Raw genomic sequence first — 27,757 nt, forward strand, 5'->3', positions numbered from 1 at the left:
CGCATCCCAAGAGGAAGCTCGGGCGGCGGGAGCCGAGCGCGCGGTGGCAACGAGGGCAGGAGTGCTTGCTCCCCCGCCGCGCGTTGAGGCTTTACGGTAATTCCGCGGGGCTCGCTGCCCCGCCCTCGTGCGCAGGCGCAGAGCCGTTGCCCGCCGAGCGGTTGCCGGCGGAGCGGTTTCCAGAGCGGCTTTGCAGTGAAACCGCTTGTGCAGGACCCGCCAGGGCGGCTCGGCCGAGCCTGAATCCCCGGCGTCCGCCTCCTGCGGCGTCCTCGGTAAGTCGACGGGCCCTGCGGGAAGCCGCCTCCCCAGACCCGAGAAGGCACCCTCGCGGGAGCCGCGGCCGATAGCGGGAGAGCGCTGGCGAGTTCTAGCCCCCAGGCCTCCCCCTGGCCCCGCGGCGCGGGTGGGAGCGCGGACAGGCCCCCGGGAAACCGAGGCTCGACGTGGGGCCCGGGAGGAAGGCTGGAGCTGCGGCCCCGGGGCGGGGTAGGTCGGGGTGGGTGGAAGGGGCGCCATCTCCGCCCCTTCCCGACTCGGGCCTTGAGCCGGGGTTCCTCGGGGAAACTGAGGCCGGATGTCAGCGGGCAAGGAGGGGGCGCGGAGCATCGCATCGCTGCTGCGAGGCGGGCAGGTGCCCCGGCCGGGCAGGGAAGGGCACCCTGGGCTTTTCGTGCAAAGTTCGCTCCCAGCTGTCACACCCAGTTCACAGCTCTGCTCGCCGGACTCCCTGGGTCTCGGGAATTCGCCTGAGGCTGTAAAAACTGCCCCGGTTCAGCAATGGAAACTGGACTTGTCCCCAGCGGTTCTCTTGGACCCGCCTGAAAGGACGTTTTCGTCTTCTAACCCCTAGGATCCTTCGCCATGAACCCCATAGTCGTCGTGGTCCACGGTGGCGGAGCCAGCAGTATCTCCAAGGACCGGAAAGAGCGGGTGCGCCAGGGCATCCTTAGAGCCGCCACCGTGGGTTACAACATCCTCAAGCAGGGAGGGAGCGCCGTTGACGCGGTGGAAGGAGCCGTGACAGTGCTGGAAGACGATCCCGACTTCAACGCAGGTAAATGTGCGCTGCGGCTAGTGACCAGCGCCACACCAGGTTCAGCTTCCCCCGCCAGATAAACAGAACCTTTCTAAAGTGTCGCTGGGTCTCTTACCTAATATGCTGAAAAGGCTTAGTTTTTCTACCTGTTGACCCAGGTTGCTTTGGGGCTTGCCTGGCACAGGGGTAAGGAATCCACCTGCCAATGCAAAAGTCGCCGGTTCCATCCCTGGGTGGGGAAGATCCCCTGAAGAAGGAAATGGCAACCCTCTCCAGTACTCTCCCCTCGAAAGTCCCACGGACAGAGGAGCCTGCTGGGCTCCTCTGGGAAGTCCATGGGGTCACAAGAGAGTCAGACAAGACTTAGTGACTGAACAAGTTGCTTTAAAAGAATTTTAAAATTCGTTATTCACCCTTTCTTCTTTAATCTGCTTTCTGGAATTCACATACCAAGAGGCTGTTTTATTACATCATTTTATGGGGTAAGGGAATAGACTGCTTACCCCACAAAACATGGCAACCTTGGAGCTTCAGGGGGTCATTTGAATGGAGGGAGTGAGGGCACAGAGAGACTGCAGGAAAAGGCAGATCACTCCAGATTGGTAGGTGGCAGATGTAATAAGCATGGGAACGTACACTAGAGGCTTGCCTTGCTGGATAAGTAGCCCTCTGTTCGTGCCCATCAGAATCTGAAAAGTTTATTTAGAGGCCTTATCTAGGTTCAGCCATGCATACCACCCAGATGATCTCAATACCACATCTCAAGGCTATGTCTTTGGGCAGCTGCTGATGCAGGAAGGCAATGGAGGGCGCCTTCCAAGGAAAGAGGAAGGGGTAAGGGCCTCTGGTTGCCTCATCACTCCACCCGTCGTGACCAGCTCTTACAGTCCCACACACTGTCTCTTCTGCAATGTCCCCTGAGCAATTGTTTGGGTGGCTTTTTTGGCGGCTGTCTGCCTGCGTTGGAGGCAGATGCCACAGCAACAGGCACATACAAAAGAAAACACAGGTTAAGACAGTTTATCAGATCCCGGATACCTTTCTCCACCAAGAGTCTCATGCTTCAAACCATTGTTCCTAAGTCTTATAGGCTGGGAGCCAAACCACTCAGAGCATTCACCTGTGTCCTGTGATTTAATAAAAGTGACGTGTTAACAGACTTATCAGGTATGAGCACACAGCATTCTGTCTGGATAACGGCAGAGCTGCCTCCTTGCAAGGCAGTAATAATGGCCAAGGCTATTCTGTTTTGGAGGAGAGCTTGTCTCACTGGAGACTTTTCAATGTGCAGGAAGGACAGGCTTTGTTGACCATCATTCCGGGCTTGATGAGGGAAGCCCTGCGTGTGCCGTCGTGTCTTCCAGCCCAGGGCACAGAGATGGCAGCTGAATGATCTTTCCAGTGGGAAACAGAACATGCCCACCTGGCCTTGAGGAGAGGGAGGTCGGCAGCCTTAGAAACTTGATCTGGTTGTAAATACCATATGCATTAGCCAGGGGACGGGGTGCTGTCAGGCTTGAGGAGACGGCCTGGGGGCAGGATGCCCCAGACCAGAGCCCTCCCCTTCTTTTTCAGTTCGGCACCTTGCGTTGCAGGTTTGATGCATCTCAACAAGCCCAGCTTGCAGCAGGACAGCAGGAGTGGAGATTGAGTGGTCCCTCCTCCCCCATCCGGGTAGAATGTTCAGTTGCAAATCCCAGCAGCTGATCCCCTCACCCAGGTGTGACGGGGCTTGGTATCCTCAGAACCATAGCATGTTGATCCATGGTGAGAGGGCAGTGGCTGTTTCCCGAAGCCCCGTTTTGGTATCAGGCGCTTCCTTGGGGGTCCCCAGTCTGGCATATGAGACAGCAGTTCTCCTGGTTGGTCATTCAGATGTATTAAAACCTTGGACAGTACTTGTGTCGACCCAGCTACGGTGGTTTTATCTGTTAGTAATTTAAGGCACTGCCTTACTGTTCCGTTTTTCCTTTCTCTCATCCCTGCTGCTTGTGGGGGTTATAGAGGAGATAGAACCTCCATTCGGAGCCACATTCTTTTGTCCAGTTTTGCATATCACAATCCACAGCCTTTGAAATGTGACCCCAGTCATTGTCTGTTTGATGAAGGTACTCCTGCTTGGTACTCAACTTCTCTGATCTCCTAACAGTGGTACCTGGTTTGCATGGGGACAAGGGAGAGTTTGAGTTACGCCAGATGCGGAGTCCACACAAACCAGGATATGTTAGAACCCTCTCTCAGAGGACAGAGGCCAGTGTAATCCGTTTGCCTGTCCCTCATCAGTTAGGAGCTCTTGTGGGTGGCCTCAGACCCCTTTGGCAGTTGCCATGGGCATTGTTGAGAACACACAGGACATGCCATTACTGCATTAACCAAGTCACTGTGTTTGGAGGACAATCCGGCATCCGCAATATAGTGGCCATTCTTTCCATCCCTCACATTCTTGCAGGCAAGCCCAGATGACCCCTCCACACATCCTGACCCCACAGAGGCCCGCTTCTGTTGTTTCACATAAATGCATTCACAAAGAGTGATTCTTTTGTGTTTGGCTTCTTTCAGATCAATCCTTTTTTAGAGTAATAATCATCATAACTACTATGAGTGTCTACTGTGTACCAAACTATAGTCTAAGAAACTTGCCTGATGAACTCACTTAATCTGCGCTTCTGTCCTGTGGTTCAGTTCAGTTCAGTCGCTCAGTCGTGTCCGACTCTTTGCGACCCCATGGATCGCAACACACCAGGCCTCCCTGTCCATCACCAACTCCCGGAGTTCACTCAGACTCACGTCCATCGAGTCAGTGATGCCATCCAGCCATCTCATCCTCGGTCGTCCCCTTCTCCTCCTGCCCCCAATCCCTCCCAGCATCAGAGTCTTTTCCAATGAGTCAACTGTTCACATGAGGTGGCCAAAGTACTGAAATTTCAGCTTTAGCATCATTCCTTCCAAAGAAATCCCATGGCTGATCTCCTTCAGAATGGACTGGTTGGATCTCCTTGCAGTCCAAGGGACTCTCAAGAGTCTTCTCCAACACCACAGTTCAAAAGCAGCAATTCTTCGGTGCTCAGCCTTTTTTCAGATGAGGAAGCTAAGGCACAAAGAGATTAAGTAACTTGCTAGAGATTAAGTAATTTGTCAGATTAAGTAATTTTCTAGAGATTAAGTAACTTGTCAGATTAAGTAATTTGCTAGAGATTAAGGAACTTGCTAGAGATTAAGGAACTTGTCAGTGTCTTCTACTGAAATAGAAAACCTAAAATCTCGGGATTGAAATACTTCTTAGAATTGTACCACCCATCCACCTGACATCTGTCACAGAAAGGAATTTCAGGAAATCTAACCAGTCATCAGATACTGAGTAATGGTCTGTCCCCTAGCCTCTGCCCTGTACTCTTTAACCCATAGAATGAGACATAACTGCATTCTGTGGCTGTTTGTTGAGCCAGAGTTTACTAGATGCCCTTCCATCCCTTGCCAGCAGCAGCCCGTGGGGGACTCATTAAGCTCTATGCCTGTTAGCAGTCAGGACCCTGTTGGCTGACAGTCCCCACTTCTTCACAGGAGACCTTCATTTGGAGCAAGGCATTCTGGTCTCCCACCCTATCTAAACCAATGGGGGTGCATTGGCGAGCTAGGGACTAGGGAGCTGCATCTGTTGGTTCTCATTTCTCTGCTCTGAATCCAGAGCCTGCATTCTGAGTGGCTCCCTTCTCATTTCCCAGTTGTCCACTCTGCACATTGAGGAAAAAGAGAGCTGGCTGAAAAGAAGGAAATTAAAAATCTGGGGGTAAAGGTGGAACTTTTAATAGCATACTCTCCACCTCGAGCTCTGTTTTCTGTTTGTCTTTCCCAGCTCTTTTCAGCAACCTCTACTATAATCCTCTAGAGGAACTATTTGGGAACTGCATACAAAAAGCTGAGCCCTGGCAGTTACTGAGTTTAGTTCAGTTCAGTCGCTCTTTGCAACCCCATGAATCACAGCACGCCAGCCCTCCCTGTCCATCACCAACTCCTGGAGTTCACTCAGACTCACATCCATCGAGTCAGTGATGCCATCCAGCCATCTCATCCTCTGTCGTCCCCTTCTCCTGCCCCCAATCCCTCCCAGCATCAGAGTCTTTTCCAGTGAGTCAGCTCTTCGCATGAGGTGGCCAAAGTACTGGACTTTCAGCTTTAGCATCATTCCTTCCAAAGAAATCCCAGGGCTGATCTTCAGAATGGACTGGTTGGATCTCCTTGCAGTCCAAGGGACCCTCAAGAGTCTTCTCCAACACCACAGTTCAAAAGCATCAATTCTTCAGCGCTCAGCCTTCTTCACAGTCCAACTCTCACATCCATACATGACCACAGGAAAAACCATAGTTACTGAGTTAGGTGGCAATAATTTGCATTCATGACAAGTTTATCTGAATGTCTGTTAAAGCATTGTTTACATTGTATTGATCTTTCAATATAGGTTTCATTTTATGTTTGAAGCTTTTTTCATAACTTTGTTTATTAAAAAGTAGTTTATCTATTAGACACCACCAGTTTAAATTTGAATGCTAGGAATATTCTTTAGAGACTCAGATTGGCACCCAAACAGGGATGCTTTGCTTTCACTGGAATTGAGCAGCATTTACACAAAACTTGAGTTAATTTATTTTCCCTACAGTCTTCTCTACAGACTTCCCTACAAACTCTGTCTAGTTGCCACGAGTAGGGGCTACTCTTCACCTCGGTGTGCAGGCTTCTCGTCTCTGGGGCTTCTTTTATTGCAGAGTACACTCTGTAGGCGCGGGGGCTTCAGTAGTTGCAGCCCATGGGCTCAGTAGTTGCAGCCCATGGGCTTAGTTGCTCTGAAGCATGTGGGATCTTCCCAGACTAGGGATCAAACCCGTGTCCCTTTCATTGCAAGGTGGATTCTTAACCACTGGACCACCAGGGAAGTCCCACCTTATTCTTAGTTTTTTGAGATTTTTAATCATGTATGGATGTTGGATTTTACCCAGTCCTTTTTCTGCATCTGTTGAGATGATCATATGGTTTTGTTTTGTCTATTGATATGGTGAAGATTGATTGATTTTTGAATGTTGAACCAGGTTTTCTTCTCTGGGATTAACACCACTTTGTTGTGATATATGTACATATATATATATGTGTGTGTGTGTATGTATATATATCTCACATTACATATATACATAAGATGCTGGGTTCGATTTGGTGGTGTTTTCTTAAGATTTGCATCTATGTTCATGAGACATACTGGTCTATAGTTTGATTTTCTTATAACATCTGTCTGGTTTTGAAATGAGGATGATGCTGGCTCCATATGATGAATTGAGAAGTGTTCCCTTCTCAACTGTTTTTCTCGAAGAATTTGTAGAAAGTTGGCATTATTTCTTTGTAATATTTTGTAGATTGGTTTTTGGTGGATTGGTAGATTGATTTTTGTTTGTTTTGATGGAAAGTTTTTATCTAAGAAATCAAATTCTTTAATAGGCACGACACTGTTCAGGTTATCTATTTCTTCTTTGAGAGAGTTTTGTCAGTTGTCTTTCAAGAAATGTTTATATTTCATGTAAGTTGCTGAATTTGCAACATTTCTGTGTTATGCTTTTGATACCTGTATGGTCTGTAGAGAGGTTCCTTCTTTCATTCCTAATATCTGTAATTATATCTTTTTTTTCCTTTGTCAGTCTAGAGTTTATCAAGTTTATTGTTCTTTTCAAAGAACTAGCTTTTGTTTTGGGATGGATTTTGTGAATTTTTCTGTTGTTTTTTTTGTTTTGTCTTGCTCTTTTTCTGTTCTGAATTTCATTGATTTATCTTTTTATTTCTTCTATTCATTCAGTTTGCATTGGAAATAATTTTCTTTTTCCTGTTAGATCATTAATTTGAGACTATTCTTTGCTGATATAAGCATTTAATGTTTTAAATTTTACCCTAGCACTGCTTTGATTTTTTTTTTTACCTGTTTTTTAACCTGTCTTGATTTTCATCCCACTCAAAATGTGTTCTAATTTTCCTTGTGACTTCCTCATTATATCATGAATTATTTAGAAATATAATACTTAATTTCTAAATACTTGTGGATTTTCCAAATATCTGTTACTGATTTTTAGTTTAATTCTGTTACAGTCAGAGGATATGCTTTGTGTGATTTGCATTCTTATTAAACTTCCTAAGGTTTGGTTTTTGGCTCAGAATGTGTTCGACGGCGCCCATTTGCACTTGAAAAGAATGTACTCTGCTGCTGTTGTATAGAGCAATAAGGTCAAGTTCATTGGTAATGTTGTTCTTACCTTCTGTATCTTGATTGTTTCTTTCTACCGATTACTGAGACAGGAGTATTGAAGTCTTTGATTGTAATGGTGGGTTTGTCGTCTTCTCCTTTGAGTTCAATCAGTGTTCACTTCACGTGTTTTGAAACTGTTAGCTGGTGTATAGATGGTTGTCTTCTCAGTGAACTGACCCCCTGTATCATTGCTTGGTGTCCTTATTCTTATTTAATGCTCCTTATTGTGAAGTATGCTTTGCCTGATGTTAGTATAGTTGCTCCAATTTTCATTTGATTCATTTTGGCATGGTATATGATTTGTCCATTCTTTTACTTTTAAACTATTAACATCTTTATATTTAAAGTAGACTTTTCATTGGCAGCATATAATTATGTCCTATCTTTTCATACAATTTGACAATCTCTGCTTTTTACTGGGGCTTCCTTGGTGGCTCAGATGGTAAAGAATTCACCTGCAAAGCGGGAGACCTGGGTTCGATCCCTGGGTTGGGAAGATCCCCTGGAGAAGGGCATAGCAACCCAGTCCATTATTCTTGCCTGGACATTCCCCGTGGACAGAGGAGCCTGGCAGGCTTTTAATAGAGATGTTTAGACCATTTCCATTTAATGTGATCACTGATATGGTTAGGCACAAATCTGTCATCTTGCTATTTGTCTGCTCTTTATCCAGTCTATTCATTGTTACCCGTTTCCTCTTTTTCTACTTTTTTCTGCCTCCTTTGGAATAATGGAATGTTTATAATTCCATGTTACCTCCTTTGTTGGCCTAGTAACTAAACTTCTTTTTTAAAGGTTGGTTTAGAGTTTATAGTATACATCTCTCACTTATCACAGTCTACCTTCAGTGATATCAAACTTCATGCATAACAGAGCTTTATGCAGCATACGCCTGTTTCTCCTTTCCTAGCCTTTGTGCTAATGCTTTCATATGTTTCATAAGTGATAAGTTACCCAATGGCATCGTTATTATTTTTACTTTAAACAGTTATATTTTAAAAATAGTACAGAAGTAAAGGGAAGAGAGATTTCTGCTTATCCACCTGTTGGCCGTTTGCAGTGTTCTTCATTCTTTGGGGGAATCCTGATTGCTGCCTGCGGTCATTTTGCTTCTGCTTGAAAGACTTCCCTTAAACATGTCTTGTGTTGCACAACTGCTGTTGATGACTTTTTTTTGTTGTTAGCTTTTGTATGTCTATAAAAGTTTTTGTTTGGGGTTTTTTAAAGATACTGTCCCTGTGTGTAGAATTCCAACTTGACTTTTTTTTTTTTCCTTTCAGAGCTTTAAAGATGTTGCTCCTCTGTCTTCTGGTTTGCATTGTTTCTGGCAAGAACTAGACTATCATTTTTCCTTTTCCTTCTGTGCCTAACGTGTCTTTCTCTGGCTGCGTTTAACATTTTCTCTGCTCGTTAGCACTCAGCTGTTTGATCATGGTGTGCCTGTGTGTAGTTCCCTTCAAGTTTCTCTTCCTTGGACTTTGTTGAGCTTCTCTGATCTGTGAATTTATAGTGTTCACCAAGTTTGAAAATTCACCATTTCCTTAAAACAGTTTTTGTCCCTCTGTCTCACCTCTCCTTTGGGGATTCCAATTACACACGTGCTGGACTGCTTGAAACTGTCCCTGAGCTCAGTGATAAACTCTGTCCAGGTTTTTTTTTCAATCTTTTGCTGTGTCTTAAGTTCATTGGTCTTTTCTGTAGTGTCTAATTTGGTATTGATCCTATCCGGTGTATTTTTCATTGCAAACTTCTTCATTTTTAGAAGTTCTCTTTGGGTCCTTTTCATATTTTCTCCCGCATTCTGGTACATATGGAATAGTTACAACAGCTGTTTTAATGGTCTTGTCTAATAATGCCCTGATTTATGCCATTTCCGAGTCTGTTGTTATTGATTGATTTTGTTGTTGCTGTTCCTCATTATGAGTCTTAATTTCCTGTTTCTTTTTGTGCCTGGTGATTTCTTATCGGATACCAAACACTTCTTAGGTGCTGGATATTTTTGTACTCCTTTAAATATTCTTGAGCTTTGTTCTTATCCCTCTGAGGAAACAGAGCCACATAGAGGTTAAGAACAACTACCCTTACAGGTGTTATCTAGGTAGAGAACGTTGGAGAAAAGCTGCTAGTGGTAAAGAACACAGCGTAACGAGACCTGATGGTTTTAATACGTTCAAGGAAACCTGATGTTGCAGTAAAATGTTGCCATGGAGAGGAGATGAAGCTGGAAAAGTAAGTCAAGAGGCCAGATCAGGAAGGGCTTCATACCTTTTATTTTGTAGGTCATGGGGGTACCAAGTCAGATTTGGGTTTTTAGAAATGTTCCTTTGACAGAGCAGTTGAGGATGAATTAAAGTAGGCAGCTTAGAGAGCAAGCCCGGAAGCTGTTTCTAAATTCTTAACGCTTGCTTTTCGGCTTCTCTTTGGTTTTAGGTTGTGGATCTGTCTTGAACGAAAACGGGGAGGTTGAAATGGATGCCAGTATCATGAATGGGAAAGACCTGTCTGCAGGGGCGGTGTCTGCAGTCCGCTGTATCGCAAATCCCATTAAACTCGCACGACTTGTTATGGACAAGGTATGTGGGACCCAACCACCCTTTCCTAAGGAATTGTCACTGCTACACTTCAGCAGCCAAAAGGGGTCTGACTGTGGGGAAACACTTGAGGTCACTGTTCTCCTGAAGTTGTATGAAAGAACAAAAGCAATGTTACTATTTAAGTGTCTCAAGGAGACCAAGGTTCTGACTCAGGATCACTTGACCAGGTATTGCATGTTATCTTCCTGTATGTTCTTCAGCCTGTTCTCAACACATGGTAACATAACATATTCAGACTGAAGAGACCAGCTATGTAAATAGCATGTATGGGAGAATTCCCTGGTGGTCCAGTGGTTAGGACGCTGCATTGCCACCACCAGGAGCTGGGGTCAGTCCTTGGTCAGGGAACTAAGACCTCAGAAACTGTGCAGCATAGTAAATAAATAAATAGCATACATAAAATAAAAATGGATTAAAGTTTAAAATCATATGTAAGTTGAATTCCTGATATTCCATCATTTGGTGGTTTTTGAAAATACAAAAACTCAGAGAGAGAGGCTTTTTTCAACATTCAGAAAATTATGCCAGTGGAATTTGCATTCCTGAAGCTTTTACCCAAAGAAAACAATTATTTCCACACAGTTGAAACAATTAAAAAAGAGTTTAACTTTTTCAAGAAACTTAACTATTTTCCCATTTCTTTCTGGCTCAAGACACCTCACTGCTTTCTGACTGACCAAGGCGCAGCAAAATTTGCAGCAGCCAGTGGGATTCCAACGATTCCTGGGCAACAGCTGGTAACAGAAAGAAACAGGAAGCGCCTGGAAAAAGAGAAGCTTGAGAAAGATGCTCAGAAGGCGGACTGTCAGAAGTAAGTGTCAGCTGTGGCCCACATTTGGGAGAGTTACCCAGATGTGGAAGTTGGACACGTCTGATTATCCACGTTTCTTAGAAAAGTCCAATATCACAAGGTAGTTTCAGTTTTTGTATAGAATAGTTCACACTAAAAAATGAAAAAGCTGCTCTTTTGATTCTGAAATTTAACCTCATTTTTTACTCCTATGAATAGTTTATTCATAGTCAGCTGCTGCTGCTGCTGCTGCTGCTAAGTCGCTTCAGTCGTGTCCGACTCTGTGCGACCCCAGAGACGGCAGCCCACCAGGCTCCCCCGTTCCTGGGATTCTCCAGGCAAGAACACTGGAGTGGGTTGCCATTTCCTTCTCCATAGTCAGCTGAGAGTTCCTTTTCCAACATGATTTGACAGATGAATGCTGGGTGTCGCTGTATTCGTTACGTGCAAGCTTCCTGAGCGGTTTGTCGTGTTCAGTACACTGCACAGGTCCGCTGTGATCTACACCACCCTGTGAACTGAGGCACCTTCCACAGGGCAGAGAAGCCCTGGAAAGTGAATTAATCATGTGTTCTGAATTAATGTTTTCCGTGTTACCCATTCAAAAGTGCCAAATAAAAGCCCCCCTGTTTAAAGCAAAACTTGAAAAATACAATTTGAATGTGGCCCAGAATAAGGAATATAATGGAATATAATCTATTAATTCTACACACCCTTTTAGATTTGTAATGTTTAATCAGAGGTATACTTTAGTATCATCTTAAGAGCTTTTTCAAAACATCCATGTCTGAGCTCCTTTCCTACAGGATCTGATTTAGTGGAGCTGAGGTGGAGAGGCCACACAGGTCCATTAGAAAAAAAGCTTTCCAGGTGATTACGACATGTCCCCAGGTTAAGCATCTGCTTCACAAGATTGGCCATATGTTGGTAGCTGTTGATAGCCTTGACCAAAGGTGCTGTTGTGTCTGGGGCTGCTTTATCAGCGGCTCATGTCCATTTTAATAGAGATTGCCGCATTGTTTCCAAAAATTCTGCAACACCACCATCTCTGCCAGCCTGCAGTGTCCTTCCATATAAGCAAGAGGGGCTCCTGCCCTGGGCCCTGCACTTAGAAGACCCTCACATCACAAATGGGCTTCCCTGATGGCTCAGTGGGTAAAGAAACCACCTACCACCTACACAGTGCAAGAGACACGGAGATGCAGGTTTGATCCCTGGGTTGGGAAGATCCCCTGGAGGAGGGAAATGGCAGCCCACTCCAGTATTCTTGCCTGGAGAATCCCATGGACAGAGAAGCCTGGTGGGCCACAGGAGTTGCAAGTTGCAAGTCCATAGAGTTGCAAAGAGTCGGACACAATTAAGCAACTTAGCACACAAGCAACAGCGTAACACAAATACACAAAACAGCTGGTTTATTGCAGGCCCATGGGGCACTTCTGTCACTCAGCTGTGCCACGTTGTTGCCCGTCGCCCTCAACATCCACTCTTGGGACTGATAGCATTCAGCCCCCAGGGAAGTGCTTCTCTGCATCTCTTGCTCTGTGTCTTGGAAGTAAAGGCCACCTGAGTCTAAAAGCTTGTGGATTATGCCACTGCTGATATCAGAAATAGACCCTGCTTTGGAGTGTGGGAGAAGAACTGAACAGCAGAAGGACTTAGGTAAGAAAAAAAGACAATGTGTTTTGAAACAAATTCTTGTATAACGAAGTGTTGTTTCCCAGGAGTGCCAAGTGTCCTCTTCCTTTCTACATGGTTCACTTTGCAATTCTGGAGTTATCCACGAATTAGTATAGTATCTGCAAGATTTGCACTGAGGGCTGATTCCCACTACACTTAGATTTGTGAATATAGGTCTAAACCCTCAGTGTCCAATAGAAAAAATGAGAGCCATATATGTAATTTAACCTTTTCTAACAGCCACATTAAAAGGGCAAAAAAAAAGAAAGTAAAATTAATCATATTTGTATCATGGAAAAAGCAAGAGAATTCCAGAAAAACATCTATTTCTGCTTTATTGACTATGCCAAAGCCTTGGACTGTGTGGATCACAATAAACTGTGGAAAATTCTGAAAGAGATGGGAATACCAAACCACCTGACCTGCCTCTTGAGAAACCTCCATGCAGGTCAGGAAGCAACAGTTAGAACTGGACATGGAACAACAGACTGGTTCCAGTAGGAAAAGGAGTACGTCAAGGCTGTATATTGTCACCCTGCTTATTTAACTTATATGCAGAGTACATCATGAGAAACGCTGGGCTGGATGAAGCACAAGCTGGAATCAAGATTGCCAGGAGAAATATCAATAACCTCAGATATGCAGATGACACCACCCTTATGGCAGAAAGTGAAGAGGAACTAAAAAGCCTCTTGATGAAAGTGAAAGAGGAGAGTGAAGAAGTTGGCTTAAAGCTCAACATTCAGAAAACAAAGATCATGGCATCTGGTCCCATCACTTCATGGCAAACAGATGGGGAAACAGGGGAAACAGTGTCAGACTTTATTTTGGGGAGCTCCAAAATCACTGCAGATGGTGATTGCAGCCATGAAATTAAAAGACACCTACTCCTTGGAAGGAAAGTTATAACCAACCTAGATAACATATTCAAAAGCAGAGACATTACTCTGCCAACAAAGGTCTGTCTAGTCAAGGCTATGGTTTTTCCCGTGGTCATGTATGGATGTGAGAATTGGACTGAAGAAAGCTGAGTGCCGAAGAATTGATGCTTTTGAACTGTGGTGTTGGAGAAGACTCTTGAGAGTCCCTTGGACTGCAAGGAGATCCAGCCAGTCCATTCTAAAGGAGATCCATCCTGGGTGTTCTTTGGAAGGACTGAAGCTAAAGCTGAAACTCCAGTACTTTGGCCACCTCATGCAAAGAGTTGACTCATTGGAAAAGACTCTGATGCTGGGAGGAGAAGGGGACGACAGAGGATGAGATGGCTGGATGGCATCACTGATTCGATGGACATGAGTCTGAGTGAACTCCAGGAGTTGGTGATGGACCGGGAGGCCTGGCATGCTGCAATTCATGGGGTCGCAAACAGTCGGGCACGACTGAGTGACTGAACTGAACTGATAGTTAACTCATTATACCCCAAATATTATCATTTCAACATGTAATCTAAACCAATATTGTAAAGCAATTATCCTTCAATTAAAGATAAATGAGTTTTTTAAAAAACATGCAATCAACGTGAGAAATTATCTGTGAGACATTCTATATGCTTCCGTGCCAAATCTTTCAGATCTGCCGTGCTTGTCTTACCGGGGACCGCCCGCATCTCTGGTGCTCCGCAGCCAGCGGTGCTGTGTGGGGCATTGCAGGTCTAGACAGAACCTGCACGAGGAACCAGCTCTTCATGCTGGCAGCTAAATGGATACTGAATATTAGAACTATGAATGGTTTTATTCTCATAAAGATACTTAAGGTTGAGGGACTTCCTTGGTGGCCCAGTGGTTGAGACTCTGTGCTCCCAATGCATGGGGCCTGGGTATAATCCCTGATCATGGAACTAGATCCCACACACAGCAAATAAGACCCAGGGCAGCACCCTCCACCAAAAAAACAATAATACTTAAGGTTGAATTAAATTTTTTAAAATGTTCAACTTTTAGATAATTTTTATTTTAAATGGTTCTATTCATTAATTATAATAAATGTTTGCTGCTACTAAGTCGCTTCAGTCTTGTCCGACTCTGTGCGACCCCATAAAGGGCAGCCCACCAGGCTCCGCCGTCCCTGGGATTCTCCAGGCAAGAACACTGGAGTGGGTTGCCATTTCCTTCTCCAATGCATGAAAGTGAAAAGCGAAAGTGAAGTCGCTCAGTCCTGTCCGACTCTTCGCAACCCCATGGACTGCAGCCTACCAGGCTCCATCCATGGAAGTTTCCAGGCAAGAGTGCTGGAGTGGGTTGCCATTACCTTCTCTGATAATAAATGTTTAGACCTTAATAATTTTGTGATTTTTAGAAAAAACTAACTTTTGAAATTATATCTACAAATTATTTATTCTCTTTTTTTGGATTTGCCCTTAATTTTGATGAAAATATATGCTGATGTTGTACACTGTCAGTATAGTTACATTTCATTTTCTAATTCCTAGATTATTGAAAACATGTACAAGTCAAGATTTTGATAGAAAAAGAATACTAAAATGGAGCTCATGAAAGAAAACTAAAAGGAAAAAAGGAATAAAAAAAATCTTTAAAGAAATGGTCTGCTTTAAAAGTAAGCAGTCTTCTTCCAGGATGACCCACGTAAAATTCACAGAGAACATTACAGATTCTTTGTTCAATGAAGATTTAATTAAATGTATCAAAACAATGAAAATTAGAAATATTCTCACCAAATCCACAACTTGAACAGTTCAGATAAATCCTGACAACTTCATGTTCTTTACTAAAGGAAGATTTAATTGCTAATCACAAAGAATAACACCAGAAGATGTATGCAGTTATTAGAATTGGAGGGGGAAAGGCCGAATAAACAGTAGACAGTTGTTAACCAGAGAAGGCAGAGATAAAAAACATAGATGTAATGTTCTTGAAAGAATAATATAATATTTGGGACTTCTCTGGTGGTCCAGTGGTTTAGACTTCACCTTCCAATGCCAAAGCGTAAAACAGAAGCAGTGTTATAATAAATTCAATAAAAACTTTAAAAACGGTCCACATCAGAAAAATCTTTAGAAAACTAATAATATTTGGCCAAGTATAATGGTGCTTTTTATGACCTCATCACATAGTGTTTATAAAAAACAGCGGGAGGGCTTCCCTGGTGGCTCAGCGGTAATGAATCCGCCTGCCCACGCAGGAGACATGAGTTCGATCCCTGATCTGGGACAGTCACACATACCATGGAACAACTTAGACCGGGCCCCACAGCTATCGAGCCTGTGCTCTAGAACCTGGGAGCCACAGCTGCTGAAGGCTGTGTGCCCTGAAGGCCATGCTCCGCAACAGAAGTCAGCGCAGTGAGAAGCCCGCGCAGCGCAGGAAAGAGCACCGCCCCCGGCCCCGCCCCCGCCCCACCCGGCCCCGCCCCCGCCCCTCCGCAACCGGAGAAGAGCCTGTGCAGCAACACAGACCCCGCACAGCCAAAATAAATACATACAATTTCTTAATGGGACATTTCTAGGCTTAGTAAACAGTATTTCAAAATTTGATAAAATGCCAAACATAATTCGGGGGAAAAAACTAATGATGAGTATCTAGGAGAGAGAATTTAGATAGGTTCGTTTAATGGGTAATAAAGCGAGAGATGAAACCATGTATGAAGTTTAAAAAAACTCAGTTCCACCAGAATGTACCATGATCAGAAGACATGTTGAAAAAACAAGGCAAGCCTGTAATAACGGAGCTAATAGGGTAGGTACATAAAAGGTGTGTACGCGCGAAGTTTGGCCGAGAGTCCAGAAGTGTTCTGTGTGGCACGTCCAGCTCACAGTGAATTTGCTTCTAAGAGAGGAGCCCTCAGCTGCTCCAGTACTGAAAGTGATGTGGGACAGTAGAGGGTCCACTGCGAGATATTCTAGATGCGGCCAAAGCTGGAATGGCTTGATTAGACTCACGTCTGACCTTACAACAGCCTTTTATACCAACTAAATGCTGTTAAAGTAGTTAAATTAAGTAAGAAGAGTTCAGCAAAAATTACAGAAGTTCCTCAAAGAACAAATCATGGACTTTAACAGAATATGAAATGAATTTTGAATTTTCATGATCTAGTTATTTAGTCCAAACTGTTCCTCTCTGTTGATAAGCTTAACAGAAGCTTAAAAATTTTTTGTTTGACTTTTACAGTCATTAAAGGGTTGGAAATCTTTTTTAAAGTTTAGAGAAACGAAGCCAAAAGTGCATGTGAGATATGCAAGGAAAATGACATCCTCATAAAATATAACGAAATTGAAATATGAGAAAATATTTGCCTAACTTGAAGAAAATGCATGTACAAATGATCCTGAAACCAGTTTCTATGGAGACTGTTCCTCTGTTTATTGTAAATTGAAGTGTAAGCATCACTTGAAGAGAGAGTTGAAGAAAATTAAGCAACGTACTGCAATTTTCAATTTTCTTTTCAATACCAGCATTGAAATTTGAAAGAAGAATTTAAGATAGTCTGCATGGATTGAGACACTGCTTAAGAGATGAAAAAAGTGACTGTAATAAAGTGATTATGATTTAAATGTTCAAATTAAAATATTTAGTGACATCTTGTTAACAGCGTATCATTCGCAGCCTCATAGAGCATTTGAGTACAGTAATGTAAAACTCAGGATTCATTTCCAAAGCTAAGTATTGCCTTAAGAGTTTTGTATATAATTTCAGTGCTACTGCCTCAGCAGAGTGAAGCTTCTCCAAGTTAAAATTAATTAAAAGCTTGTTAAAGAGTTATTAATGCATTGAGTCAAGAGAAGTTGTGTTATTTGGGGCTTTGTCAACAGAATACATGTTACGTGAAAATGTTGATCATAGGAACATGGTCCATGCCCCCTGAGATGAAAGCAAGGAAAATCAATTTTATGGAATAAATGCATTATAATTTATGATTGCATATGTGCCTGTGGGGCGTTTTCCCCACTCGTCCTGCCATCTCAGCTGATCAGCAGAGGGTGCACGACCGTAGTTAAGCTGTCATCATCGGTAGTTTGTCAGCTTTCAGTCAAATGAAAACCGTAGCTTTACAGTATTTCTCAGGATACATTTATCATGGTAAGAGGATAGAACATACTTATTATTTCTAAGTATTAAACGTGTGTGGGCGTCCATTTGCCTTTGCATTTTTGCCTCGACCCCTTGCACGTGTTGGGGGGCTGCCACCAGCCGTGACAGGTCCAGCCTCCTTCCCACCCTCTCCTCCTGAAGCTCCCCGACAGAAACCGCTCCCTCTACGCCTCCCAAGCAGTCTGTTTCCTCTCTGGGCTCCCTCAGTCCACACACGGTAGCCAGAGCAGTTCTCCTAAGATGACTTTTATAGAAGAATAGCACAGAGTCTTGAGCGCATAGATCGTCTACAGAGCTCTGGACGAGTTTTCACAGGGTGGACAGTGTGATCAGCGCCCAGAGCCAGACATGACCTGCAGCCCAGTGGTCCCCCTCCATCACCGCCCCCTCGGCTCCCAACTGCAGGGGCTCCTGGTGCCAGTGTCTGAACTTTATCTGATAGAGCGTGTGGTTTGGTCTTCTGCTGGGCGCCTTCTCTCCTTAAGTTCCCAAGACCCGTCCCTTTGTCGCGTGCAGCAGGGTCCACCCTCGCTGTGGCCGTGTGCCCTCTCTTGTCTGTGTCACAAGTTATTTACTAGGGCGGGCACTTGTGTAATTTACAATTTGCTGATATTACAAATGGTGCTGCTGTGGACCTTCTGTCTGCTTTCCTGGTGAACTTAACTCCGCGTTTCTGTTGGATAGAAATGTAGGGATAGAATGACTGAGGCAGGGACTTCCCTGGAGGTCCAGTGGTTAAGACTCGGTGCTTACACTGCAGGGGTTGTGGGTTCAATTCCTGCTTGGGGAATTAAGATCCCACATGCCGTGAGGCGCGGTCAGAACATAGGGGAAAAAAGGAAGGGCTCAGTCTCCTTTCCTCCCAGAGTGCCGTGTCAGTCCATGTCCTTGGCAGCGGTGATTGAGGTCCCCAGTCCCTGCAGTCTGTGCCCAGACTTGATGCCGCATCTCCTTTCATTTTAGCCATGCCAGTGTATAGGTTGGGGTTCCCTCATAGTTCAGTTGGTAAAGAATCCGCCTGCAATGCAGGAGACCTTGGTTCGGTTCCTGGGTCAGAAGATCCGCTGGAGAAGGGATAGGCTACCCACTCCAGTATTCCTGGGCTTCCCCTGTGGCTCAGCTGGTAAAGAATCCGCCTGCAGTGTGGGAGACCTGGGTTTGATCCCTGGGTTGGGAAGATCCCCTGGAGAAGGGAAAGGCTACCCACTCCAGTATTCTGGCCTGGAGAATTCCATGGACTGTGTAGTCCATGGGGTTGCAAAGAGTCGGACACGACTGAGCCACTTTCACTTTCAGTGGAAAACTTAATGGGTGAGGTGGTAAGAGCACTTATTGTTAAACCTTAACCTGTATCATGACACCTCTCAGCTCAAACTCTCCAGCGTCTTCTCACCTCGCTCAAACTGAAAGCCCTTCCTGTGGCCGGTAAACAGGATGACCATGTGATTCAGTGTTCAACCTGGCACTTAGTTGTGAGAGTGAAAGGGAGGGGCAGTATTGATTAAGGCAGGACAACTGGCATAAACAGGACGGACCTGGGAAACCCGGATGTACCGTCACCCCCCATCAGAGCCTCACGGTCTGCCTGCTGGCCGTCCCTTTGACCCTGCCGCGCGCTCCTCGCTTTGTTGGCTCCAGCCACAGGGGCCTCCTCGAATTTCCATGAGCTTGGAAAGCATGTCCTGCTTCAGGAATGTTCTTCACGAGCAATCAGCATGACCTACCCTCACTTCCTTGAGAGAGGCCTTTAAACCACCTCTCCACCGTCATGTGCCCCATGGGCTGCTCTAGGCTATTGTTTATTTCTGTTGAGTAAAACCTGACATATTTCACTGCTGTCGCCCTGTGCCCCGAAGGGAGAAGGGACTTTGTCCACTTGTGTGTCCCAGCACTTAGAATGTCGCCTCCAGTATAGTTCACGATAGAATCAGGGTGGTGGGTTTGTGGTGGTTAGTGTATAATTTCCTTTAACTTTTGTACTTCAAGATTTATGATGAAATGTTAGAGTATACGGCTGATTCATGTGGATGTATGGCAGAAACCAATACAATGTTGCAAAGCAATTATCTTCCAATTAAAAATAAATATAAATTAAAAAAAAGAAATGTGAGAGTAAAACTGGCTTATTTCATCTTCATAGCAAACCCCATGACACAGGCGGAGTGAGGTGTGTGGACAGTTAGCATCAGTGTCACCTGGGCGGTTGTCCCATCTCACACCTGCAAACTCAGGGCCTCTGGACTGGGATGGGGAGCTGAGGATCCAAAGGGTGCTGGTGTCTAAGTAGTGCTCAATTATTTGTGTCCCCATTTTATAGGTGGGGAAAATGAGACTCGGTCACCCAGCTAGAAAGTGATGGTGCCAGGACTGCACGGACCCTTTAAAGTTGAGGTCTAAAGGTGCGTCCAGCAGTCTGACTGGTGTGTGGAATGTAAACCAAACAGGCTTTCTTCGCTGTCACCATGAGTGGGGGATGCTGGAATCAAAGCATGTCGCGTGTGCCATTAACACAGAAGTGTATTAAGCCGTGTTGTCACCTGTGGGAGTGTCTCACGTCCAGCCTGTTACTCTCTGTTTTTTGGCAGCAACTTGGGGACTGTGGGTGCTGTTGCCGTGGACTGCCAGGGAAACCTAGCTTACGCAACCTCCACGGGGGGCATCGTCAACAAGATGCCAGGCCGAGTCGGGGACACGCCGTGTATAGGTGAGCTGGACGGGTGACCCCTGCCCCTGCCCTCCTCCTGTCGTCTTGTCCACATTCTCCGGTCTCTGTCCCCCGCCCCATTTCTTTCTTCCTTCATCTCTTCCTCGTCCTGTGGCAGCTGTAGAATTTCTGGGGGTGGCCTGAGTTGGGGACGGTTGACCAGGGACGTGGAGAAGATGGCCTGTCCAGCAGGTACCTGATTCCTAGATGCTGTGTTTTGGGAATAACTTTGGAGACAGGGTGCTGAAGTCACCCCAGCACCCCCACTGCCTCTTTCTTCCCTGTAACCCGCTTCACAATCTACAGACTTAATTATGCCCAAAGGGTTACGTACGTGAAACCTCTTCCCAGGAATGGGCTCAAATGAGCAGACTAGGAAAGCTGACAGTTTGAGTCTGCGGTTATCAGACCGGAGTGGCTTAAGAGCAGCGCAGCACCACTCAATATGACAGGGACTTCCCCGGTGGCCTGGGGGTAAGGCTACCCACGCCCAGTGCAGGGGGCACAGGTTTGATCCCTGGTCAGGGAGGATTCTGTATGCTGCACAGCCAAAAAAAAAGATGTTACACATCGAAGTGTTCTTTGCATTAACCCTGGAGCACATTATCTAATTCCCAGGAGTGTGTGTGTTTGGGAGAGGGTGCATGGAAGGTGTGTATATGTTTCATCCTGTGAGGGCTGTGTAGATATGCCCCAGGGCAAAGGGGGAGCTGCCCTGGCGCAGCTGCTCCAGGAAAGGTCAGGCCTGCCTCCCTGAGGCTCCCCCTGCCCCAATTTCAGGGTATTCGCATGGTGGTCCCTAGAGCACCTTGGCATGACGCCCTGGCACTCTTTGGATTTAATTTTCATGTAGCTTTAGACCTGTAATATGTGTTTGACTTTCCTGACTGTTGCTGCTCAGTTAGAACCAATCCCCTTCCTTGAGCAGGATCTGGAGGTTACGCTGACAATGACATCGGAGCCGTCTCGACGACGGGGCACGGTGAGAGCATCCTGAAGGTGAATCTGGCCAGACTCGCGCTCTTCCACGTTGAGCAGGGTATGTGGAACCGGGAAGCTGCTTATAAATAGAGGGAGAAGGATGGGAAACCCTTGCTTTGCTTTCAGGTTGGTTGAGTCCCTATCTGTTAGGGTGCAGAAAGAGAATTTGGAATACCATTCGCCTTCCGCCTCCAGGGGGCAGAAGAGAGACTCAGCCTGGGTTCCTCCCAGTGGAGCGGAGGGGCCTTGTAGAGAGAATTAAGGGTCCTTGTTTGAGACATTAAGTAGAAATCACTTACCAATAATCTTTGTTAACACGCTTTGCTTTTTTCATAGTGTAAATAATTTCCCCATCAGATTCCTTTCAATAACTTGTGCTGTTCTCAACCTCTCATTGATTTTTCAGGAAAATCACTAGAAGAAGCTGCCAACGCATCTTTGGGTCTTATGAAGTCAAAGGTCAAAGGCGTAGGTGGTATCATCATGGTCAACAAAGCAGGAGAGTGGGCGGTGAAGTGGACCTCCACATCCATGCCCTGGGCAGCTGCAAAGGACGGCAAGCTGCACTCGGGAATTGACTTCGGCGACACGAGCATCATCAACCTGTCCTAAGCCCCCAGAAGCTGTATTCTAGAAGCTAGCTTGGAGGCGACGCACGGTCTCCTGGTGTGGAGACCTAGCTTCATCAATTAGATCTAGAAATAGAAAAATGCTGCAGTCTGTCACTCGTTTTGTTGCCTTGATAAGTGTCTGGTTGGGGGCGGATTCCAAAGTGTACGAGAAATGCCCATGTTAAGGTAAAAATAAGACCAGTGAAGATGGCAAACTCCAGGGAGCCCTCCTCATGAATAGTCCCCGTTGTCTGAGGCTAGAAAGAAGAAACAGCAAGATCTTTACAGAAAGGGCCTCGATGTAGGGAACGGCTTCTGGAGTTGGGGGACCTACAGCAGTGACAGAGGCTATAGGTTCAAGGGTGCGGGGGGTTCGGAGGAGAGGGCTCTGGGGCAGGACCCAGTGCAGGGCGAGGCGGGCAGGAAGGAGCCAGTGGAAGCAGTGAAGGGGAGACGGCCACAGAGTTAATGGAACGCTGAATGTTGCAGAGCTCATTCGGAGTCAGAAGAACATTAGGCAAAAGAAACAGAAAAACTGGTTTTGTTAAGAAAGTGCAGATCTCTGACTTACCAATACAGACGTGTTTCCAGATGCTGTAAAAGGACCCTCTGCTGACCCCTGGCTCTCAGCTGCAGGTGAAAAGTCGTCATGGGCACCCTGGAGCCCCTCCCAAGATTAAGAGCTTTCTCGGGCTCACTCCCGAGCCTGCTCACCTTGTTTCCCCGCCCCCAGCCAGCTTCCGCCTCCCAGAGCCTGGTTCTTCACAGTAAACCGTGGGGCTATTGACCTCTCTGCCTCTCCTACAACAGGAAGAGCCAGTCAGTGTCCAGATGACCCCGACTTAACAGCGTCCGTGACTGTCCAGTGCTGTGGGTTCCCCCAGCTGAACTGGGTGTCCACTGTGGTCAGCATGGTAGAGAAAGGCATTTCCCTGGTGGAGAGTATTCCTATTAGCCTCTTTACACTGGAGACAGTATTTTTGCTATGACATATCTGCTCATTTTTTTATAACCTGTCAGGGCTTGCTTTCTCTCTGGAAAGAAATTGCTTCACTTTAAATTCCATATGCCACTAATAAAATGCATTTTGAAAGAATAACAGTGTGGTCAGGAGTCACTGTTGACGAAGACCAGAATGTATATGACCTCCCTTGGTCTGTCAGTTCAGACAGGTGAACTTAGACCTCTCAGCCTAAGGGTGGTGTGTGGATATGATAAGACCACCTGCCTTGAGATTATTTGAGAGTTTCCAGAAGAATGGAGTTTCGGGGGGATGGGCTGAGGAAGAGGCCCAGCCACCACTGCAGTAATCAGCAGGGCTTACGGATCCGTCTTCTTGCCAGTTGCTGACCTTCAAGCCAGATCGTCTCACAGGCCAAGCCCCTGTCCCCTGACCTTCCCGGCACCCGTGTCCTCTGCTCTGAGCCTGAGAGAGAGAGAGATGGAGGCCGGCCGAGTTTGAGTCTTGCTTCTCCCCACGACCTGGGTGACCCTGGGCAGGATAACTTCTGAGAATGTGGTCATCTATAAAGTAGGTCAGTCTGATGATTAAATGAAAATAGAGGCCAGCTGCTCAGTGTTTTATCTCCAGAGCCTCTAGACAAACAGAACGTGGCCAGGCCCCAGGGGAAGTCCATGTGGTTGTGTCCTTTAAGCCTCAGAGGCAACCTCCGCCCTTTAGAGATGGCACTCTGTCAGCAGGCGTGTTCACTCACTGGGGCTGCCAGCATCCAAACACTGCAGGCGAAGGCTCATGACAGACATTCCAGAGGCGGGAAGGCCCAGGTCCAGGCATCAGCAGGGTGGCTGCTCTAGAGGCCCAGTCCTTGGCCTTCTCTCTTCCTCGTCCAAGGACACCAGTCAGGTGGGATCAGGGCCACCTAACGGCCTGCTTTCCACCTCTTCACAGACCCTGTCTCCAAAACCCTGAGTGGCAGGGCTTCAGCACAAGGATTCTGAGCATCCCGGTTCAGCCCCAACAGGAGGCAGAGCAGGACCATTCAGGAGCTGGGAAGGGAGAGACTTCTGCAGAAGCAACCATCACTGAGTAGAGAAGGAAGGAGCAGGGAGCGAGGCCTGGTTTCACACATCTCGTTTCTGTTCACAAGGGACGCGGCTCTGGTCACAGGGTTTCCTGGGGCCTCAGGTCTGGCCGCCCAGTGAGGGAAGGGTCCCCCAGCTCCTCTGTAGCGGCCAAGGTGTGTGATGTTGGCCTCAGACCTCGCTTCTGCAAACAGTCACTGGACTAGTCAGAATCTTGTATGCAGAGACGAGGGGGGAGGTCTCCTGGCCCACGGGCTGCCCAGCGGCAGCTCCCCAACTGTCCCAACACATGGGGGCTGGAGGCCACGTCTGGAGGGAATGCCAGCCCCGGATCCCTTCTCTGCCACAAGAGGGCAGCAAACCACACGGTCCACAGTCTTCAGCCCTAAAGGAAGATAACTCACCTCCACTCAGCAAAACAATATACTCAGAAATTTTGGGACCAAAAGAGGTTTTCCTGTTCCTGACCTTCATCTAAATACTACAATTTGTTTTAGAGCACAGTTGTGGGGGAAAAAATTGGTAGCAAATGCCCCACAAAATCAAAATCAGCCACGTCCCTGTCTTTTAAGTCACTGAAGCCTGCTCCGCACTGACTGCCACAGCCCAGGGGTGAGCTCGGCCAGGCAGCCACTTCCAGCCAGGAAGAGGCTCACACCACATTTGGCCCAAATGTGGGGACCCAGAGCCCAGTGGGTACGGGTGTCTGCCGGGTGCGGCTCAACCCACCTGCTGATCTGGACAAACAGTCCCAGGAAGGAAGGGCCGTAACCTTGTAGCTGTTGGACAATAAGTTTCTCCCCGCCCCAAAATAATGTCCTTTTTAGACATGTTCCTCTCTTGCAGGAGAAATTACAGACTCTGAGGGCAAAAGGAGGAGGGAATGGTTTCCCTACTCATCAGAAGTGGAAGTGTGGGGAAGCCCGGGGGAACACTGTGCGCCCCACCGCACCTCCGCTTTCAGCCGCCCACACCCGGGAATCAGGGAGTGTGCCCAAAGAGTGTCTGGCTCCTCCTGGGCAGTGTAGGAGAGACCCAGGAAGGAATGGGGCTGGGCAGAAGGTCAGAGGCAGAGCCAGGTCCAGGAATGGGGCCGGGAGGGGGCCAGGCCGGTGGTGGGTGTGGGTGCCCAGGGGTGGCTCCATCCAGAGCACAGGTGCCATTAGATGGGCAGACCACCCGTCCACTCACCTGTCCCGCACACAAGACCTGGAGCAGCTGAGCCACAGCCTTGTGAGAGACGAGCTTGCCAGGGGAGGCCCAGGATGATACGGCCCTTCTGAAGGATGAAATAAGGCCCAGAGAAATGGGTTTTCCAGGGCACTCATTGCATTCCAGTTAAACTGAGGTTTATCTCGGCCTCCCTAGTCCCAAACCCTCTATCTCTGAGTGATGGTCTTATCACGTCATGCATGGTACCCAGGCTGGCATCACTACTGGTGCCCAGACATACCTGGGACAGTCCCACAAGTGCTGCCGGTGACTAGCGGGAAAGGATAGCACACTTAGCAACTTTATCCTTCAAATCCTGCTTTTTGATTTCCTCAACCCACTATTAAAATACAGTTGGATTTTCATACAAAGAGAAGTTTGGGACAGCCCTGGCCTGAGTTGGTTGAGGAGGCCAGGCTGAGATTTATTATTATTTTTTTTTAATCACTCACTAATCACTCGTCATCTCAGAGTCAAGTCTGTTTTTCGCTCTGCAATAATTAGCTCTGTCTGGACCTTGTGCCAAACTCAGGGCTTCCCAGATGGCACTAGTGGTAAAGATACTGCCTGCCAATGCAGGAGACATAAGCGATGTAGGTTCAATTCCGGGGTCAGGAACATCCCCTGGGGGAGGAAATGGCAACCCACCGCAGTACTCTTGCCTGGGAAATCCCATGGACAGCGGAGCCTGGTGGGCTACAGTGCATAGGGTCACAGAGAGTTGGACACAACTGAAGCAACTCAGCACGGGTCAAACTCAGGTGGAGTTTGCGATCTAAGCTGTGGCTGGGAGCAAAGGAGCAGAGAGGTTAGTTCTTCCTGTCCCATAGGACCATGGTTCCATCCACGACTCAAGCTGCTCTCTTGCAGAGGAGCAATTTTTAGCAAATGTTTTTTAGTTAGAAACAACCTTTTAATATAACGAAAGAGGTGTATGTTCATTGTAGCAGTTGAAGACAATGACCAAAAAAACTTAAGTGAGAAAACATAGAGCCACAAAAATAAGAAAAAATAAGGGGAAAAGATTTTTAGCACCCGATCGATATCACTATTAACACCTATGGTACGTATTCGTTATTATTTTGTCCAAAATGAGATCACACCATATATGCCTTTTTAAACTATTTTTCAGTTAACACTCCAGCTTTCCAGGTCAGGCAAGTTTCACCTGTTGTAACACTCAGTCGGCATTCAGATTTCTCCAGTGTTCTCAAAAAAAACGTCACCAGTAGCAGGTTTGTGCAGATCCTCGGCCTTGCGGGGATGGGTGGGTGCATCTCAGTGCCCCCTCTCGGTTCCTGCCCTGCTTTACCGGCTCTGACCTGTTGGGTGGTCAGGCCAGGGGCCCCACAGCACCGTGCCTGCCCGGCCACTCAGGCTGCCTCCTCTGGTTCCACAGCGCAAGCCTGCCGAGCTGGGCTGTGGGAACAGCACCGGGCTTAAGGTTTGGAAAGGGAAACATGGGTTGTGCCAGAGCACACGGCCTCACCCAGAAGCTTGGCAAGGCTCGAGCTAGAGTGGGACGAGCAGGTGGGGAGCGGGTTCGCCTCGTGCACCGTCCAGGAAAGGCCTCGAACCGCCCTTCCTGCTGGGGCCTCCTCGCCGCCTCTCCCCGGGGTCACTCACTGCCTTCCCAGCTCCGCTCACCTTCAACCTCTCCTACGGCCGGCTGGCCACACAGTAAGCAAGAGGTTTCGCCAAGCGCCTCCTGGGCAAAGGGCATTTCCAGAAGTATTTACAAATTGGCATAGGCGGATGCCAATCTCACCAAATCCAGGACTGTTTCTGTGGGATGAGAACAAAGGCTGGGCTTCTCTCCCCTTCTAGAACAACATTCCCTTGTCCACGGGCGCCAGATCCCCGGGGCTTTGAACTCCTGAACTCTCTCCCCCAGTGCTCTATTCAGACACCAAGTATTTAAATCTTTCAAAAAGAAAGTCCAAGGCGAGTTCCTCCCTCCCTCCCACCTCTCCCCTGCCTTCCCCTAGGCCCCCTCAGCCCCCCACCTCTCCCCTGCCTTCCCCTGGGCCCCCTCAGCCCCCCACCTCTCCCCTGCCTTCCCCTGGGCCCCCTCAGCCCCCCACCTCTCCCCTGCCTTCCCCTGGGCCCCCTCAGCCCCCCACCTCTCCCCTGCCTTCCCCTGGGCCCCCTCAGCCCCCCACCTCTCCCCTGCCTTCCCCTGGGCCCCCTCAGCCCCCCACCTCTCCCCTGCCTTCCCCTGGGCCCCCTCAGCCCCCCACCTCTCCCCTGCCTTCCCCTGGGCCCCCTCAGCCCCCCACCTCTCCCCTGCCTTCCCCTAGGCCCCCTCAGCCCCCCACCTCTCCCCTGCCTTCCCCTAGGCCCCCTCAGCCCCCTACCTCTCCCCTGCCTTCCCCTAGGCCCCCTCAGCCCCCCACCTCTCCCCTGCCTTCCCCTAGGCCCCCTCAGCCCCCCACCTCTCCCCTGCCTTCCCCTGGGCTCCCTCAGCCCCCCTGTGCTGCGTGGCTCCCTGCAGCCCCTGCTTCTCCAGTGACCTCACCCCAGATCCGGCCTGTCTGCCTCGTGCTTCCCAATCGCCCCAGGCATCTCTGCGCATCTTATCTCTGGCTCTTGCACAGACATCACACCCTGGATGCCTCATGACTCAAAACTCCACCACTCCCCCCGCAGGCCCTTTTCCTACCCCATCCCTGTCTTTGTTGGAAATTCCTGCCTGTTTGTCAATGGTGATGGAGGCTCAAGCAGACTGTCAGGACGCAGGGCGGGTCACCCTGCACAGCCAATGCCCCCGCACACTCCCCAGTC

At 47.5% G+C, this 27,757-nt stretch overlaps 1 protein-coding gene across 1 annotated transcript; it reads left to right on the forward strand.

Annotated features, from left to right (window-relative positions):
* Window positions 25-22,817, forward strand: ASRGL1 (asparaginase like 1). Its single transcript, XM_018043481.1, has 7 exons — window positions 25-275; window positions 854-1,057; window positions 9,747-9,889; window positions 10,564-10,721; window positions 20,008-20,126; window positions 21,055-21,165; window positions 21,514-22,817. The coding sequence occupies exons 2-7, from the start codon at window positions 865-867 to the stop codon at window positions 21,717-21,719; spliced, it is 930 nt and encodes a 309-aa protein (XP_017898970.1). The 5' UTR covers window positions 25-275; window positions 854-864; the 3' UTR covers window positions 21,720-22,817.

This window comes from Capra hircus, chromosome 29 (genome assembly GCF_001704415.2).
Source record: "Capra hircus breed San Clemente chromosome 29, ASM170441v1, whole genome shotgun sequence".
NCBI classification, from domain to species: domain Eukaryota; kingdom Metazoa; phylum Chordata; class Mammalia; order Artiodactyla; family Bovidae; genus Capra; species Capra hircus.

Excerpts from the sequence above, each read along its gene's own strand:
- ASRGL1 (XM_018043481.1), top strand. The coding sequence starts at position 865 with ATGAACCCCATAGTCGTCGTGGTCCACGGTGGCGGAGCCAGCAGTATC. Across the intron at positions 1,058-9,746 it reads CGATCCCGACTTCAACGCAG|GTTGTGGATCTGTCTTGAAC; the intron begins GTAAATGTGCGC and ends CTTTGGTTTTAG. Across the intron at positions 9,890-10,563 it reads CACGACTTGTTATGGACAAG|ACACCTCACTGCTTTCTGAC; the intron begins GTATGTGGGACC and ends TTCTGGCTCAAG.